This window comes from Cervus elaphus, chromosome 14 (genome assembly GCF_910594005.1).
Source record: "Cervus elaphus chromosome 14, mCerEla1.1, whole genome shotgun sequence".
NCBI classification, from domain to species: Eukaryota; Metazoa; Chordata; class Mammalia; order Artiodactyla; family Cervidae; genus Cervus; species Cervus elaphus.
Window position 1 is genome coordinate 69,673,657 of NC_057828.1, and position 16,522 is coordinate 69,690,178.

Sequence of the window (16,522 nt, forward strand, 5' to 3'; positions counted from 1 at the left end):
AAATTATTCAAGCCAATGGTTTTAAACCCTTCTAAGAATTACAGGACACTTTGAGAATCTAATGTACATTATGGGTCATCTCTCTGGAAAATAAGATTATAAACCCCTGAGGCTTAACCCTCCAGAGGTTCACAGAATTTGAGTCACAGAGTTCATTTCAACCTTTATTGGACAATGAGGAAAAATGGAAGAAAAAAGCATCTTCTTTTAAAATGATGAATTTTAATTGCATAGTAGTTAAGCATTATTAAATATCCTTTGAATGTTCATAAAATCCTAGGAGACAGGACGCACAACTATTATTCACTTATTAGGAAATCATATGGACTATTCACATGAGAAAATAATTCAGAGATGTTCAGTGATCTGGTCAAAAGTACACAGTTAATAATGTTAGAATCAGAACGAACCCAGGTCTTCTATTTATAAACTGTATTTTTTTCTTTGCTTTATGTTCTTTTCTTTAGTCCAGTGCTTGGCAAATGTTTTCTATAAAGGGCCAGATAGTAAGACTTTCAGCTTTGCAGCCATACAACCTCTGATGCACTACTCAACTCTGCCATTACAGCATGAAGGTAGCCAAAGACAATACTAAAATAAGTGGACATAGCTGTGTTCTAATTACATAACAGAAGGAAGGTTGGATTTTGCCCACAGGGTCATAGTTTACTGACCCCTGCATTATTTCGCTTCTACATCAAAGGTAAACTCAGTTGTTTAATTTACTTTCCTAAACGGTTTTACTGTTTTTGTATCATCATAATTTTGACCTTGATAAGTGATCATTAATAAAATGCAGTTGGCCCTCCAACCCATATCTTTGGTTTCTGTATCTGAAGATTTAATGAACCATGGAGCAAAAAATATTTGAAAAAAAAATTTCCAGAAAGTTCCAAAAGGTAAAATGAACTTGGTAAATGCTGGCAACTATTTCCATAGCATTTATATTTACAACTATTTACATAGCATTTACATTACATTAGGTATTAAAATTAATCTAGAAGCGATTTAAAGTATATGGGTTAAAGTATAATCTGTAGGTTATATACAAACACTATACTATTTTATATAAGAGAATTGATTACCTATGGATTTGGGTACCTGTGGGGGTTCTGGAGTCAATTCATCCTTGGATATCAAAAGATGACTGTACTCTAAACGCTAATGGAACCCCTATGCAATATCACTAATGAGTGACAGCAAAATCTCTGCCAAGAAACTAAACCTAGAGTTTTATATGTTGATTCTTATTTTCCTTTTGAGGTAGTAACACTGATGAAACACTATAGAGGGAGGTAAATTTGGAACACAATCTCCTTCAGTAGCACAATATTAGATGTGAAAAATGAAAATCCTATTGCAGTGATGGAGTCAAGGAGACACAATTTGAAAAAGCGAATTAAAATACAAACTATATTTTGTTATCATGTTTAATTACTTTGAATATCAAATAACATTCAAGGAAGTATCTAACTAGTATATTCGCTTGTGGAAGTTATTAGGGCTGTCACAAAATACCCTGGTTCTTCTGATCACAGGGCGGGAGAGCACTTCCCCACCCATACTCTTGAAGGTAGTCTGGCCAATGTCATGTTGGTAAAAACAGTGTGTTCACACATACAAAGCATGATCAGCCAGCGGTCAGTTTTTCACGCTCTCCTTCTTATGAGCAAGGACAACGGGCAAGGCCCTCCTGTTGATCCACACTGGACATACAATGTGATCAGGAAATAAACATTTTATTCTGTAAAGCCAACAAAATGTGAGGGTTGTTTACTACAGAAAATAACTTGGCAGATACTAAATATAGAGGCACAGATTTTTTTTTTAAAGATATAGAAAAAAACATTTATACAAATAGTAGTTCAGTTGGTAAAGAATCGGCCTGTGATGTGGGAGACCCGGGTTTGATCCCTGGGTCAGGAAGATCCCCTGGAGAAGGGAATAGCTACCCACTCCAGTATTCTTGCCTGGAAAATCCCATGGACAAAGAAGCCTGGTGGGCTACAGTCCATGGGGTCACAAAGAGTCGGACATCACTGTCCGACTTTCACTAACTTTTATTATTCTCAACTAATAGTTAACACCTTGCTTCATTATATATTATTCTGATGACCACATTTTAGATCACCTAAATATCATTAAATCAACTCATTTCATTAGGTCAAACTACAAATTAAATAGATGAAGAAACTAGTCAAATCTAACACTGAGCATTGTGAGAATAACTGGTTTGAGCACACCGTCAGTATGTGAAGGCAACATTATAAATATTGTAATAATTAAAATGAAAGGAGCAAATCTTTAAGAAAGAATGAACTTTCTTTGTTAACATTAGTAACATAAATAAATGTAATATAAAGTTTAATCATAAAATAAAATTACCCTAGTAACAAAATCAGTTTCAATTTATTATACTGTCATCCAGTGTACAAACTGCTTTTCATACACGTTCACTTAACCTTCACAACAATTCTGACTGTGAGAAACACTAGCCCTCTTTGATAAAGAAGAAAATTAAGGATAATAGAAGAACTGTGATTTGCTTAAACGGACACAACCCTAGTTCACAGTAAAGACAAACCTAAACAAATTCTCTGAAATGAAATCTGATGTTCCTTCTCCTGTATCACTTCTTTAAAAAAAAATAGGGAGAAATATTTTCATTCTGAGAGGTACAATGTAAGTAAAACTAGCATCAATACATACAGAACTTCATTGACTTGCAGTTTTATATTTATTAGGAGGTCATGTCTACATCTGTTTTTTTATGCATCAAATGAAATTTAAACAGAGTTTCTATTAAGTCATCTACCTATTAAAACCTGTATTCTTTGAACAGAAGCTACTTAAGCGGATCATGATTTATTCCATACCCTCTCTTTCTTTTTCCTTCTCTTGCTGCTTGCCTTTGGAAATTCTTTGTTAGCACCTACAATAAGGGAAACTTAAACTTAGAGAGGAAAGGCACAACATATCAACCAAACTTGTCCACAGGTTTGTTGTTTTTGCTTTAAAAATAAAGTTAATAGGGAAAGAAGTTTAAGACTAGTAATTAACATGCATTTTTGATGATCTGTGGCACCAAAGAATTGATGCGTTTGAACTGTGGTACTGGAGAAGACTCTTGAGAGTCCCTTGGACTGCAAGGAGATCCAACCAGTCCATCCTAAAGGAGATCAGTCCTGAATATTCATTGGAAGGACTGATGCTGAAGCTGAAACTCCAATCCTTTGGCCACCTGATGCGAAGAGCTGACTCACTGGAAAAGACCCTGATGCTGGGAAAGATTGAAGGCTGGAGGAGAAGAGGATGACAGAGGATGAGATGGTTGGATGGCATCACCGACTCAATGGACATGGGTTTGAGTAAACTCTGGGAGTTGGTAATAGACAGGGCGGCCTGGTGTGCTACAGTCCACGGGGTTGCAAAGAGTCAGACATGACTGAGCGACTGAACTGAACTGAACTGTTATTTTCAAAAGTTTATATAATCAATATTTCCTCCAGTGGTACTTTAGAACCAAAAGATGGCTGCCTGGAATTGTTTTCTGTTTAAAATTAATTATTTGCATTGTACCTCATGTGCACACAAACCACAATAATTACTCATGAACCTCATTTGGCACAGGTACCTCTTTTGCACATATCATGTTATAATTTCAGTACCACATAAATAACAATGCCAATTTTCCAAGAGTAAGATTGCACAAGTCTAGATTTTTTTTTTTAAAGGACTGGGAAGAAAACAAATATGTAGTATAATTACTAGCTTAAAGTAGACAGGCCCAGACAAATTGTATTACATTCCTTCCCTATCAAATGCAGTACTTGAGACAATTAAAAAAATGTTTTTCTGATAATCATCCCACCTATAGTTTTAATCACATTCTGAGCAATACTTGCATATTTAGGGGTCAATCAAATGTTCTTTAAAACCTATAATGTATGAAAAACGTGCTGCATGTCAGTGGTTGGGAAAGGAGAAAAGACAAGATTTAAAATAGATTCTGTATTTATTCAGGGCATGAACTTCATGACAATTCTTTGTTCCATTTTAAGGTAATTTCACAATCACACCATTTAACAGTGATTGCTTTCCCGAAGATTAAAAATATGTTAACGCAAACTTTTCAAAAGTAGGCAGAAATGCATAAAAGTTTATTTTGTTGCAGAATATAAGCAATTTCTGCCTTGAATACACCCACGGTATGGATGACTACTATGCTGATACCATAGCCCTCCTCTCACTGGCACTTCCAGTTTCTTTTATATCTACACTTTCTTGCTCTGCATTCTACTACCACAAAATAATAAACACTGCCTCACTCCTGGGAAGACTACATCCATAATACTCCTTCCAACTAGCATGGGATTCTAAGTACTCAGTGCTCTGAATTAAACCTCTTTGTGGCTGACTACCATACATACTAACATACATAATGAGAAAAGATGATGACTAATCTATTTCATTATTGCTTTAGAGTCTTTAACACTATTTAAGTAAAAATTCTGCTTTATTGTCTATCAAATATAATTTTACACTCTACAAACTTAACTACTGTTCAGAAGGCATTTTTCTTCTCTGAGAAAGAAATGCATTTTAATTTAGAAAATAAACCTATGTGAAGATTTTGAAAGGTCAGAAAACATATATATATACATATATATATATATAAATATCTTGAGACAGGTTTTCCTTTTGTTAATTTTAGTAGATGAGAAGAGAAACAGAGCATCAATGACCCAAAACAATTTCTTAATTTCAACTTCTGAATTTCAACTGCACAGCATTAGAATTATAGATTTTGGAAAAAGAACAATCTATTTTAACAGACTGGTATAAAGAAAAATGCAAGGAGATTGTGGAGTCAGAGCTGGAAGTCACCTTGCAAGATAATTCACCTTTTAAGCTGCCTGAAAGTTCAGCTTTCCTTTAAAATGGGTTCCCAAAAACCAATATGCAGTTCTCAGAGAACATCCAAGAGACTAGCGAAATGCCATCAAATTCGAGTATACCAAATAAATAAAATAGCACCTAACAACTAAAGTTGCAATGACATCACCCCCAGGAAAATGCTGGCTGTAAACTTCTACACCCCACTGCCTTAAGTCTGCTCATTTCCAAGTTCAGTTAGTGGTTTCATGAGATAACAAAATTGTACAGAAAAGCTCTTACAACTTTTCCCTCATCTTTTAAGCTATAGTTTTTTGTTTTTTTGTTTTTTTATCATGTCCAACAGGAAGATCCTAGATTCCCTGCTAAAGACATGTATAAGGCTTTACACTTTTCAACATACTCTTGGCATTTTCAAAACTGACCTTTTCTTTTTATCTGGAATTGTTTGCTTAAACCACTCTCTAGTTTTTTTCTCCTTTTTTGTCTACTCAAGTAAGCTTTATGCTAAACAGGTGAAACAGGAGCTTGCAGAAAATCTGTGACCATTGTCCTAACAGCGTTAGCAATTCAATAATTCAATCAAGGTAAAAGGAAATTGAGAGACTCGGTGGCTCGTTCAAAATACAGAAAAACTAAACACAGAAATTATATACCTGAATCCAATCTCTATAACTCAAGGGGAAGGAAACAAGAGTCCTTTGTAAATACAAGAAACATTACTCCGAGGAAATGTTTTCCATAAGACTTAACATGATGCTTTGAGATCTTGAAGCTGCTATAGACCATAGTGCTATCTTGTTATTCACATTCTGACACTCAGAGACCACGATGATTCAGTGATAAGCTTGGGCAAATCCTGGCTCTGGCATTTCAATTTACTTTCCACTGGGGAAAATTTTATTACATTTTAATGCCTTCTGGGAACAAAATCACCTTACATCTTATTCTAATCTTTAAATTGACCTCAAAATAGAATACAGTTTTCCATTACATCACTTTTGCCAACAGACTTTCCTAGAGTTTAAGTGATTTCTTATTAGCTTTAAAATAACTTAAAATTTAAAACACTAAACTTCCCATAGCACCATTCTCAGAGACAAGTATATTTCCATTCATAAACTCTCTTTTTAAAAAAAATTATTGGAATATAGTTGATTTACAATGTTGTGTCAATTTCAAAAACCAGTTATACATACACATATATCCATTCTTTTTGCTAGATTATTTCCCCATATGGGCCATTACAGAGTATTGAGTAGAGTTTCCTGAGCTATACAGTAGGTCCTTATTAGTTACCTATTTTATATATGGCAGTGTGTATATGTCAGTCCCAAAGTCCCAGTGTATCCCTCTCCCTTCCCTTATCCCCTGGTGACTATAAATTTATCTTCTACATTCATGATCTACTTTTGTTTTGTAAGTAAGTTCATTTCATATATATGCTTTTGTTTTAGATTCCCTTCCCCATATAAGCTATCTCATATGACATTTGTCTTCTCTGTGCCTGACTTACTTCACTCAGCATGACAGTCTCTAGGTCGATCCATGTTGCTATCTCTCTTATAGATTAATGCAATAACCTTCTCAATGGCCTTCCTGCTTTCCCTTTTGCCCTCTGAACAGCAACATGAGTCACATTAGGACTCTCTTCTGCTGAAATTTTTCCTTGGCTTCCCACTGAATTGAGGATATTGTCACGACTACCAGGTCCTAGCATGCTCCGGCCCTCCTTCATCGTGCTAACCTTGCTTCATCTTTGCCAAGCCGTGCCCTCTGCCTGAACTCATCTCTGCATTCTTCTCTTCCTGACTTGGGCTTCCTGGGTGGCTCAGTGGCAAAGAATCCATCTGCCAAGGCTTGCCACTTGCAGCAGGGTATGGGTTCAAGCCCTGGGTCAAGAAGATCCGCCTGGAGAAGGAGATGGTAACCCACTCCAGTGCTCTTGCCTGGGAAATTCCATGGACAGAAGAGCTTGCTGGGTTACAGTCCATGGGGTTGCAAAGAGTTGGACACGACTGAGCACATATGCACATACGTTGATTCCCTGGCTGATTTTGTTTCATCCTTTAAGCGTCATCTTAACTGTTACCTGCTCTGAGAGCTCTTGAACCAGTCTGCTCTAGAGCACCTCCTACTCCTTGCTCTGGTTCCAGCATTGACTCTCCATCACGCACATGGACTTCTTATGGAGCACTTGTCACCATTGATAATGGTCTTGTTCTTCAGGGCACTGACTGATTTCGGGTTTCCTCAAAGCCAAGAGCTCCAGGAGGGAGCCTGTTTACCTTGTCTTTCTAGTCTCTCTGAATTAAAGAATAAACCAACAAATAAAAATTGAGGAAGGAAAACAACTAAAATGAAGCTTCCTAATACAACAACATGTATAAAATTTCGGCCATTAATCTATGGCTGATTCATAGATCAATGTATGACAAAACCCACTGAAATGTTGTGAAGTAATTAGCCTCCAACTAATAAAAAAATTAAAAAAAATAAAAAAATTAAAAAATTAAAAAATAAAAAAAAATAAAAAATAAAAAAAATCAATTTACTTTTTTTAATTGACCATTTTTTAAAACTTCTTTTTCTTCACAGCATCAACTAGCACTACCTATGAACTGTACTGACCTGCTGCCTAAATATTCATTTCAATAGTCAACATTTTGACACCTCTCTCTTCATTGCATTACTCCCCAAGGCCTGTTGATTCTTGCATCTAATTATTTCAATCTTTTGTCCTAATCCCATTTCTCAACACCAGCTCCAATTCTCCCAGTCAATACTCTGACTCTTCTGTGGATCACAGTAAAGGCCTCTTAACTGTTCCCTCACTGTCGGTCTCCACATATTCTATTCCAGACAGATGCATCTTCTAAGGTTACTTTAACCTATCAACTCACTTTCAAAAAAAAAAAAATTATTCCTTTGTTCTTAGTACAGTAGGTCCAAGCTTTTCAAAAACCAAATTATATTCAACTGTATTCTTCCCATCTGAATCAGTCAATAACATTTCCCACTACTCAGTTAAACAATTCCTCTGGTCTACTCAAATACTTCTCTGTCTCCAAAATAAGTCAGGCTCATTCTCTCTTGGTATTTTTACTTAGCTGTCTCACAGACTGGGAGGCTTTTATTCCCTCCACCAAATCTAAACCAAAACATTTTCTTCAAAGCATACCTCAAACTCAACTTCTCTAATTAAGCTTTCCCCGTTCTAGCCCACATGTTCTTCCCTTTTTCTCTTCTTTTAGCACTGAAACCATCATTCCATGTAATATTTGATTCTACAAGACCTTCTTCTGTTATTATTCCATTATTTCCTAACTGTAAATTTTATCTCCCAAATTAGATTGCAAACCAAAACTGTGTTCTTGTTTCCTTTTACACTCCCAGCAGCAGCAAAAGTAGCATAGATTTCAGTAGGAGCTACTATGTTGACTTGATTTACACAGTCCTAAAGATGAATCCCTTCAATTACAAACAACCATTTTGGATGGCCTGTAATTCCTAAACGGGCTTCCCAGATTGCTCAGTGGTAAAGAATCTGCCTGCAATGCAGGGGGTACAGGTTTGATCCCTGGGTGAGGAAGATTCCCCTAGAGGAGGAAATGGCAACCCACTCCAGTATTTCTGCCTGGGAAATCCCATGGACAAAGGAGCCTGGCGGGCTACAGTCCATAGTGTTGAAAAAGAGTTGGACACGACTGAGCGACTCAACAACAGCTCCTAAATAGCTCATACTCTCTGTTGCCCCTAATCTTTCCCACACGAACCCCCGATGCCTACAAAGCCCTCATTTTATTAATGTCTTTAATTTCCTGAAGTGAAGTGTTAGTTATTCAGTTGTGTCCGACTCTTTGTGACCCCGTGGACTGTAGCCCACCAGGTTCCTCTGTCCCTGGAATTCTCCAGGCAAGAATACTGGAGTGGGATGCCATTTCCTTTTCCAGGGGATCTTCCCAGTACATTCGCATTAAATGCTCTTAAACCATAGCACCTGGCAGGCTATATGGTAAATGACAATTTGCCTACTGATCTCCCTGACTGGTCTGTGTGCCACTTGGGCCCAAATAATTTACCTCTTATCTTTACAGTAGCAGACAAATCATGTTTTATTATTTACTGAATAAATAAATGAACAAAAATGTTAGTAACCTGTTTCAGGAATTGAGAATTTAGTGTAATAAATTACCAACTTAATGTTATGTAATTTCCAACAAGCTTTAGTTCATCTCATTTAGAATCTCCACCTGTTTTTTTAATTCCAAAAATAATTATTAAGCATCCAGTATGTGTCAGGCATTGGGGGATACAGAAAAGACTCAAACACACACAAAAATTCCTGAACTTGCACCTTACTAGATGACTTAAGCAATGGAGAACAGAATTTGCTCTGAATTAGTTGGAATCCAGAGAGTATTTCTGAGCTGAAGGTTTCTCTATACAGGGATGCTGGTGCTGAGATGATGCTGGCTTAGGCCAAAATGGTGGCAGTTTAAATGGGGAGCAGTAGTTAAATTCTAGATCTCCTTTATAGGCATAGCCAGCAGGGCTGACTGATGAACTGGGAGTAAGGAATGAGAGAAAAAGAATAGTCGAGAATGTACGTTCATCTGTGCCACTGTGAAATGGAATTTGTGAAGGGTTTGGAAGGGTATGGTTTTGGAAAGAGCATGCAGATATATGAAGAGATTCTCTTAAATTAGGCCTTAAATTTTAACATTCTATTTTGTATAACTGAACTTCTCTTGAGCATATCTGTAATGAATAGTAAGGGTCACTCTGACTTCTTAGATAAATTGTCTACAACGAGTAGAAAAATCTGGGACAATATCAGCCAGTGCAGCTCCATGAAACACTGTCTGTATCAGGCACCCTACAAAAAGCCACTGAAATGGATCCTCCCAGACGGTCTCAAGTTTATTGTTTAAACAACTAATGCAGTGCAGCTTAGTGCTAGAGGTTACAATTGCCTCAATTTCTAAAAACCATTTCAAAGGTCAGACAATTATTATCATTAGCAATATTAATAATTACACTGAATTTTATTAAATAATTAATTGGATGTCAAATGGAGACTTATGAAAAAGCCCAAATGTTTATCTTGCCCTAGACCATAAAACTAGTCTAAGGTCAGAGGAGCCTGCCTTGACCTTAGAGTAGAAGACCATGGAGTAAATGTCAGTGACCTAGAATGACTTAATCAACCTAAGATTAAAGCCTGAGGTAGAACAGTAAGAGATGTGGGCTGTCAGGGAGCTACCTAAACAACCTAAATAATCAGCTACTGCACTTAATGGCTATAATTTGGGGTAAGGCTGGTAATAATGGTTTATTTTTTTTCATGTGTTGAAGTATATGTCTGCAAAACTTACTGAATTTGGGATTCAAAAAATGAGACTGTTTATAAACATAGGATGCAACAGTAAGTCTGTATAATGACTAAGTCTCTTGGAGAATAATTCAGTGGTGGTCATGATGAGCTATAACGTGGACTTTTTGAGTTTTCACTGGGCAGAAACAAACCATTCTCACTCTGTCTGTGAGCTTTTTTTTCCTTCCAGACTCTAAGTAGTTTACACAATAAACAGTTATTTCCATAGCAGAAATGGCCAAGCTGTCTAAGCTCCAGAGTTAACCTATTATTATGGTTAGAAATCAAGGTTGCCATTCTTCCAGATTTTCACAGCCACACAACTTTTGACCTAGCTGATGGAAATGTAAGAGTAAACACAGTTCTTTGACCTCTTAACGAAGGCAAACATCAACATGCTAAGGTATTTATTTCACTGGCAAGTGATTCAGCACAAAAAGGCATTATAGTGGATCCACATAATGACAGGACACTACAAATTCCTCTCAAAGGAAAATTTAAGCAAGAGCTCATCCATAAACTGCCCATGTTCTCTTATTCAGGACTTTGATAGAAGTACTCATTTGAAAACTGTAGGCACTTCATGATCCACCAATGACAAACAATAAAATTAAAGCCTTTAGAAAATTAATTCACATGCCCAAATTAGAGGTCAGGCTCATTAGAGGAAATCTCATCACAAGCAGGAGAATTCCTTTCGCACACATATTTTCTGCATTCCTGTGATGGGTCCATTTTCTTCCCTTTGTTGAAAATTATGCTTTAAACCTACCTCCTTCCATGAAATAAGATAGCTGTAACCCCTCCCAATTCTCACAGCATGGGAAGCATAGCTTTCACTATGGGGTCTACATTTATATCCTCGGAATGTTTCTTGGGCACTGAAGAAAAAGAGCAGAGAAATTGCCTACATGTACCCATTCTGCTGCCTAGTGGGTGCTGAGTGGATGCAGTCAGTCCCAAAAAAGAGACCATGTTCCACTTTCAAACACTATGACATTCAATGTGATTAAAAGATAAAAGGTCAAGGGCTTAAAGTTTCATTCCTTTTGTAATCTTCATATTTCACTGTTAATTTTTTACAGATTTGTGTTACTGGAAAAACATAATGCATAAAAAGGTCTGAAGCAATCATAATAGACAACCACATAAGAATAGAATAATCTGCTAAAATGTAGAGTTAAATTTTATAAGTTGAACAAAGTGATATCCAATAAGAACTTCATGAAAAGAATGTCAAAACTGTACTCAAATCATTTCTTTCTGTACTAAAGAATCAAAGATGCAGGAAATTTTTAAACTACTTGTCCCCTTCACCAAAATCATCATGTCAAGCCATTCTTGATGTTCTTGTCCATTAGTCAAAGGACTCAACTTAACTGTTCCCGAGTTTTGGGTGGATTTTAAACAACTCGGTATTCTGAATCAGTAATTCATATTCACCATTCCTTTGTTCAAACTTTTAAACTTTCTTTTCAGAATCAATTTACTAGACTCTAGTTTTCTACCTTGAGAGGACCATTTTGACCAACTGTAAAAAAAATTTTCAAACAAATGAATTTTAACTCACAAGCTGTACCAAAATTAAACAACAAAATAAGTTGTCTCCTACCTATGGTTGTAATAACAGTGCCAGCAAAGAAGAAGGAACTTCCCAAATCCCAGTGACTGATTTGATTGGAGGTGTTTCCTAAAGGTATAATCCCTGCATTTATTGCTGCCACTATTTGCTGCAAGTTTAAAAAGAAATTTATCAGTATACATGAATCACATGGAGGCATCAAACAGCATATATTCCCCCCCAGACAAACAATTCATCAAAGAGCATCAACTCTAAGGTCTACTCTTCCATTTAAAGTATACACTATAGATTAAAACTTTACACTAAAGAATTTAACACATTAAATTATAAGAGAAGTTTATTTGATATCAAGAGAATGGACCTGCATTAAGTTTATCATATAGTGTTATGATATGCATTCATAATGTCATCCAGTACCATTGTTAGCAATTTATTTGAATTAACAACTAAATACAACAACAAGTTTAATAAGCACCACCGAGTTAAAAATATCAGATCGCCAACTACAATTTAAGTAGTATATAATAGCTTCATCAAAAAAAAAAAAACAAGTTTTTCCAAAATGCTAGTCATTTTGAATGGTAAATATAAGTATCCAATCCTGTATTGTGTACAACAGTATAGAGTATAAAATCAGTTGTCATTATTCAATCGCTACGTCGTGTCCGACACTGCGACCGCACGGACTACAGTGTACCAGGCTTCCCTGTCCTTCACTATCTCCCGGAGTTTGCTCAAACTCATGATAAACTCAGTAAGGTCCAACAAAACAGGCTAAGATGACAAGGAACAGGCAATTGCCCTTCACCATCAAGCTTAAGTCAATCCATTGATATCGAGATTCTTAGAATCTCTACAGATTTTTATAAATTCTATGACAGTGTACATCACCAACGACTTGTAAATGACAGTCAACAATATTCATACAGGAACACTAGAATCTAGATGCTGCCTTGAGTAGTAATACTGGGAGACGGACAGAAAGATGATATCATAATCCCTTCTCAATCATCAGATGTTAGGGAGGGAAGACAGAGCTCCAGAAACACAAACACAGAAGAGAATAAGGAGAAAATGTACCGTGAAAGAGATACATATAGATTGTGGCAAAAGACTTTTCTGTTGGAAATATAGTTTTTAAATAAATATCACGTAATTTCCAGATTTTAAAATTGGAAGGAATTTCATTTGATAGGCAAGGAAATTAAAGACCTAGAGAGATAAACTGACTTGTTTAAAGTCATACAGTTTATTGGAAAATGGACAAAAACTACACTGGGAAAATGGACGTGCTACCCAAAGAACTTACTATCAGATGTAAAAGAGCAGGTAATCTCGAACTGAAATGCAATATAAAATCTCACTTGTTTGACTTGTCTTAATCTATAGGTTGAAACTTCAATAGTTAATTGAATTGTAAGCTTTTATTTACTTTAACAACAGTATGTATTCATTGCTTAAAAAGTTTAGGAAAATACAGAAAGGAATAAAGAAGATAATACAAATTATTCATAATTCCAGAATTGAGAGACAACTACAGTTAATGTATTAAAGTGTCTACTCCAGGCATTCATACATACATAGCCAGACTTATGCACTATATGAAATGTATTCTCTATTTTTATTTAATATTATTCTACATGTGGTTTTCCTTGCAATTATCATATTTACTTAATCATAGACCAATATGTAGACATACATGCTGTTCTAAAATTTGTCTTATTATAACTTGTCTTATTATAAAAACTGCTGTTATGAACATATTTATGTATAAATATTTTTTCATTTCTGAATATTTTTGTGGAAGAGATTACTAGAAATAAATTTGCCACATTGAAGATTATGAATATTTTAAAGCACTTGATGTATAGTAGCAAGTAGCTATCCAAGAAGGCAGTTACAATTTATAATTTCCCCCACAGCAATTTACAAATGCAATTTACCTCTAATATTAATAATCTATCTTAACCTAACTGATAGGAATTGTTTACATTTATGTGTCCTTTATTGTGAGCGAAGTTGAGTGCTAATGTTTCCTTTAACATATACTAAATGCACATGAATATACACATATATGCATAGCACACAATGAAGCTAGTTGTGAGATCACTGATTTTCTTTATCTGACTCTCTACTATAAATATAATATCAGATAAGCAGGTCTTCCTGATAATCCTTCTTTGAAAAATATTTTTTGCAGCTACTAACCTATTATTCTCGCATAAACTTTAGAATTATTTAGTTAAATTTTATAGCAATTTTCATCTTCACAGGTTTAAAATATTTTTGCTGTTTAGATGTATGTGTAATCTATAAATTAAGTAAGGTAAAGGAATACCACTAGGATAGTGAAACTTCCATCAAACAACATGGTGTGAATCTTCAATTTCTGAATCTCCTTTCATATTCTGAAACAAGAGCATTTTTTATTATACTTCACATAGACCTATAAGGCTATTTTTAGATATTTTACTTTTTTTCTATTTTAAATTACAATTGGTTATTGCTATTGTACACACAAATATGGGCTTCCCGGGTGGTTCAGTGGTAAAGAAACTGCCTCCCAATGCAGGAGACACAGGTTCAATCCCTGTTTCGGGAAGAACCCCAGAGGAGGACATGACAACCCACTCCAGTACTCTTGCCTGGGAAATCCCATGGACAGAGGGGCCTGGTGGGCTAGTCATAGGGTCACAAAGACTGGGTCACAACTGAGTGACTGAGCATAGACACAAACACAAATATATATTTCTCTGAGTCAGCAACTCTCAAATTTTTTATCTCAAAAACAATTTACAGTCTCAAAAAATATTGCAGACATCCAGGAACATCGGAATGTGAGTTACAACTATTGATACTTATATTTTTGGTTGAATTTCTAACTTTCAAATGTTTTGATTAATCACATAAAAATAAGTGTTAACACATTTTTATGAAAAAGAATTATGTTTTCCAAAACAAAGATTTAGTGAGAAGGCAGGCATTGTTTTAGGATTTTATAAATCTCTGAAATGCCAGGCTTAATATAAAACAGTTACACTCTAATATATGCTTCTGCATCCAATCTGGAAAACAATACAGCAATTCCTCAAAAAATTAAAAACAGAACTACCATACAATCCAGCAGTTCTACCTCTTGGTACTTATCGAAAAAACATGAAAAACACTAATTCAAAAAGATACATGGACTTCTATGTTCAATTCAACATTATGTACAATAGTCAAGATATGGAAGCAACCTGAGGGCCCATCAATAGACAAATGGATACATGTACAATAGAATATTACTCTGCCATAAAAAAGAGTGAAATCTTGCCATCTGCAACATGAATGGACCTAGAGGGTATTATGCTAAGTGAAATTAGTCAGAAAGAAAGAAAAATACCATATGATTTCACTCATAAATGAAACTTAAAAAACAAACAAAGCAAAACATGAACAAAAGCATAGGTACAAAGGACAAACTCGTGGTTGGTAGAGGGGGAAGGGGAGGGAGCTGAGTAAAATAAATAAAGTGGATTAAGAGTACAAACTTCCTTATAAAATAAATAAGTCACCAGGGTGTAATATATAGCAAAAATTTCCTTATAAAATAAATGTCACAAGGATGTAATATACAGCAAAAGGAATATAGTCAGTAATACTCTAATAATTTTGTATAGAACAGGAGGTTACTAGATTTATCAGGATGATTATTCTGTAATATATTTAAATGTTGAATCATTATGATTTACAACTGAAATTAATATAATATTGTATGTTAACTGTACTTTAATTAAAAAGTATATCTTCAACATATGCATTTATTCAAAAATATTCACCAATTATTTATGGCGCTAGGCAATGAGGAAACAACAGAAAAGTAAAAACATGGGTGATATAATTGAGAAAAGATAAGACATGCCTGTAGATTCCACTTAATTAAGTAAAATTAATTATTTTATTCACTAGAAGCCAGCTAATTCCTCCAACAATTGACAATATAACATCCATAGCCAGCATCATCATTTTAGTTTATTGTTTTGCTTGTCGATGACAAGGTTTGCAGCATTACCCAGACAGTTGGATAAATTCCACAAATTATTTAAATCCAAAAGAAGCACATGTAGACTTAGAGGCAGTAATGTCTGGCAATGTGTGGGTTGTAAAGAGTTGTCACAGAGCTGTGATTATTGCAACAGAGGCTTTAGATGGAACCAGGACCATGTCAAATCACTGTGAGAATGAGTCTACCATGAGGTCCTTTCTCTGAAATATTCTTGTAAATTTATTTTATCTATTGATACAAGGTCCTTTGGTCAACATCCAAAGGACATCAGATGCCCTTGGCAAGGGCACTGGCACAGACCGAAGAGTCTCTGTAATTTCAATGTCAGTTCAGGCCATCAGAGCACTTAGCAAACGCCTTCCTGAGAAGTGTTCCTGTATGTGTCAGATTATGTGATTAAAGCCAATCACCTCATGTACAATAAAAACTCCCTTTCCCACTAAAGACAACTTTGTGGACAACCATATTGACAATTTATGAATAAATTGTATTTTTTAGGTTAGGGTAAAGGAAATGTAGGATCCTCTGCATTTAATCCTAACATATTATTACCTGAAGTATTGATTAAGAGAGGACTTCCAAACATAAAACCTACAATAGAAATAGTATAAAATATAAT

The 16,522-nt window shown here is 35.3% G+C and overlaps 1 protein-coding gene across 5 annotated transcripts in view; it reads right to left on the reverse strand.

Moving 5' to 3' along the window:
• KCNK2 (potassium two pore domain channel subfamily K member 2) overlaps positions 1-16,522 on the reverse strand; it is a 208,097-nt gene that overhangs the window by 73,763 nt on the left and 117,812 nt on the right. For all 5 annotated transcript variants that reach the window (XM_043924206.1, XM_043924203.1, XM_043924202.1 and 2 more), the window contains exon 3: positions 11,886-12,003. In XM_043924206.1, coding sequence (XP_043780141.1) covers positions 11,886-12,003 — 118 coding nt within the window. The remainder of the gene's footprint in view (positions 1-11,885; positions 12,004-16,522) is intronic.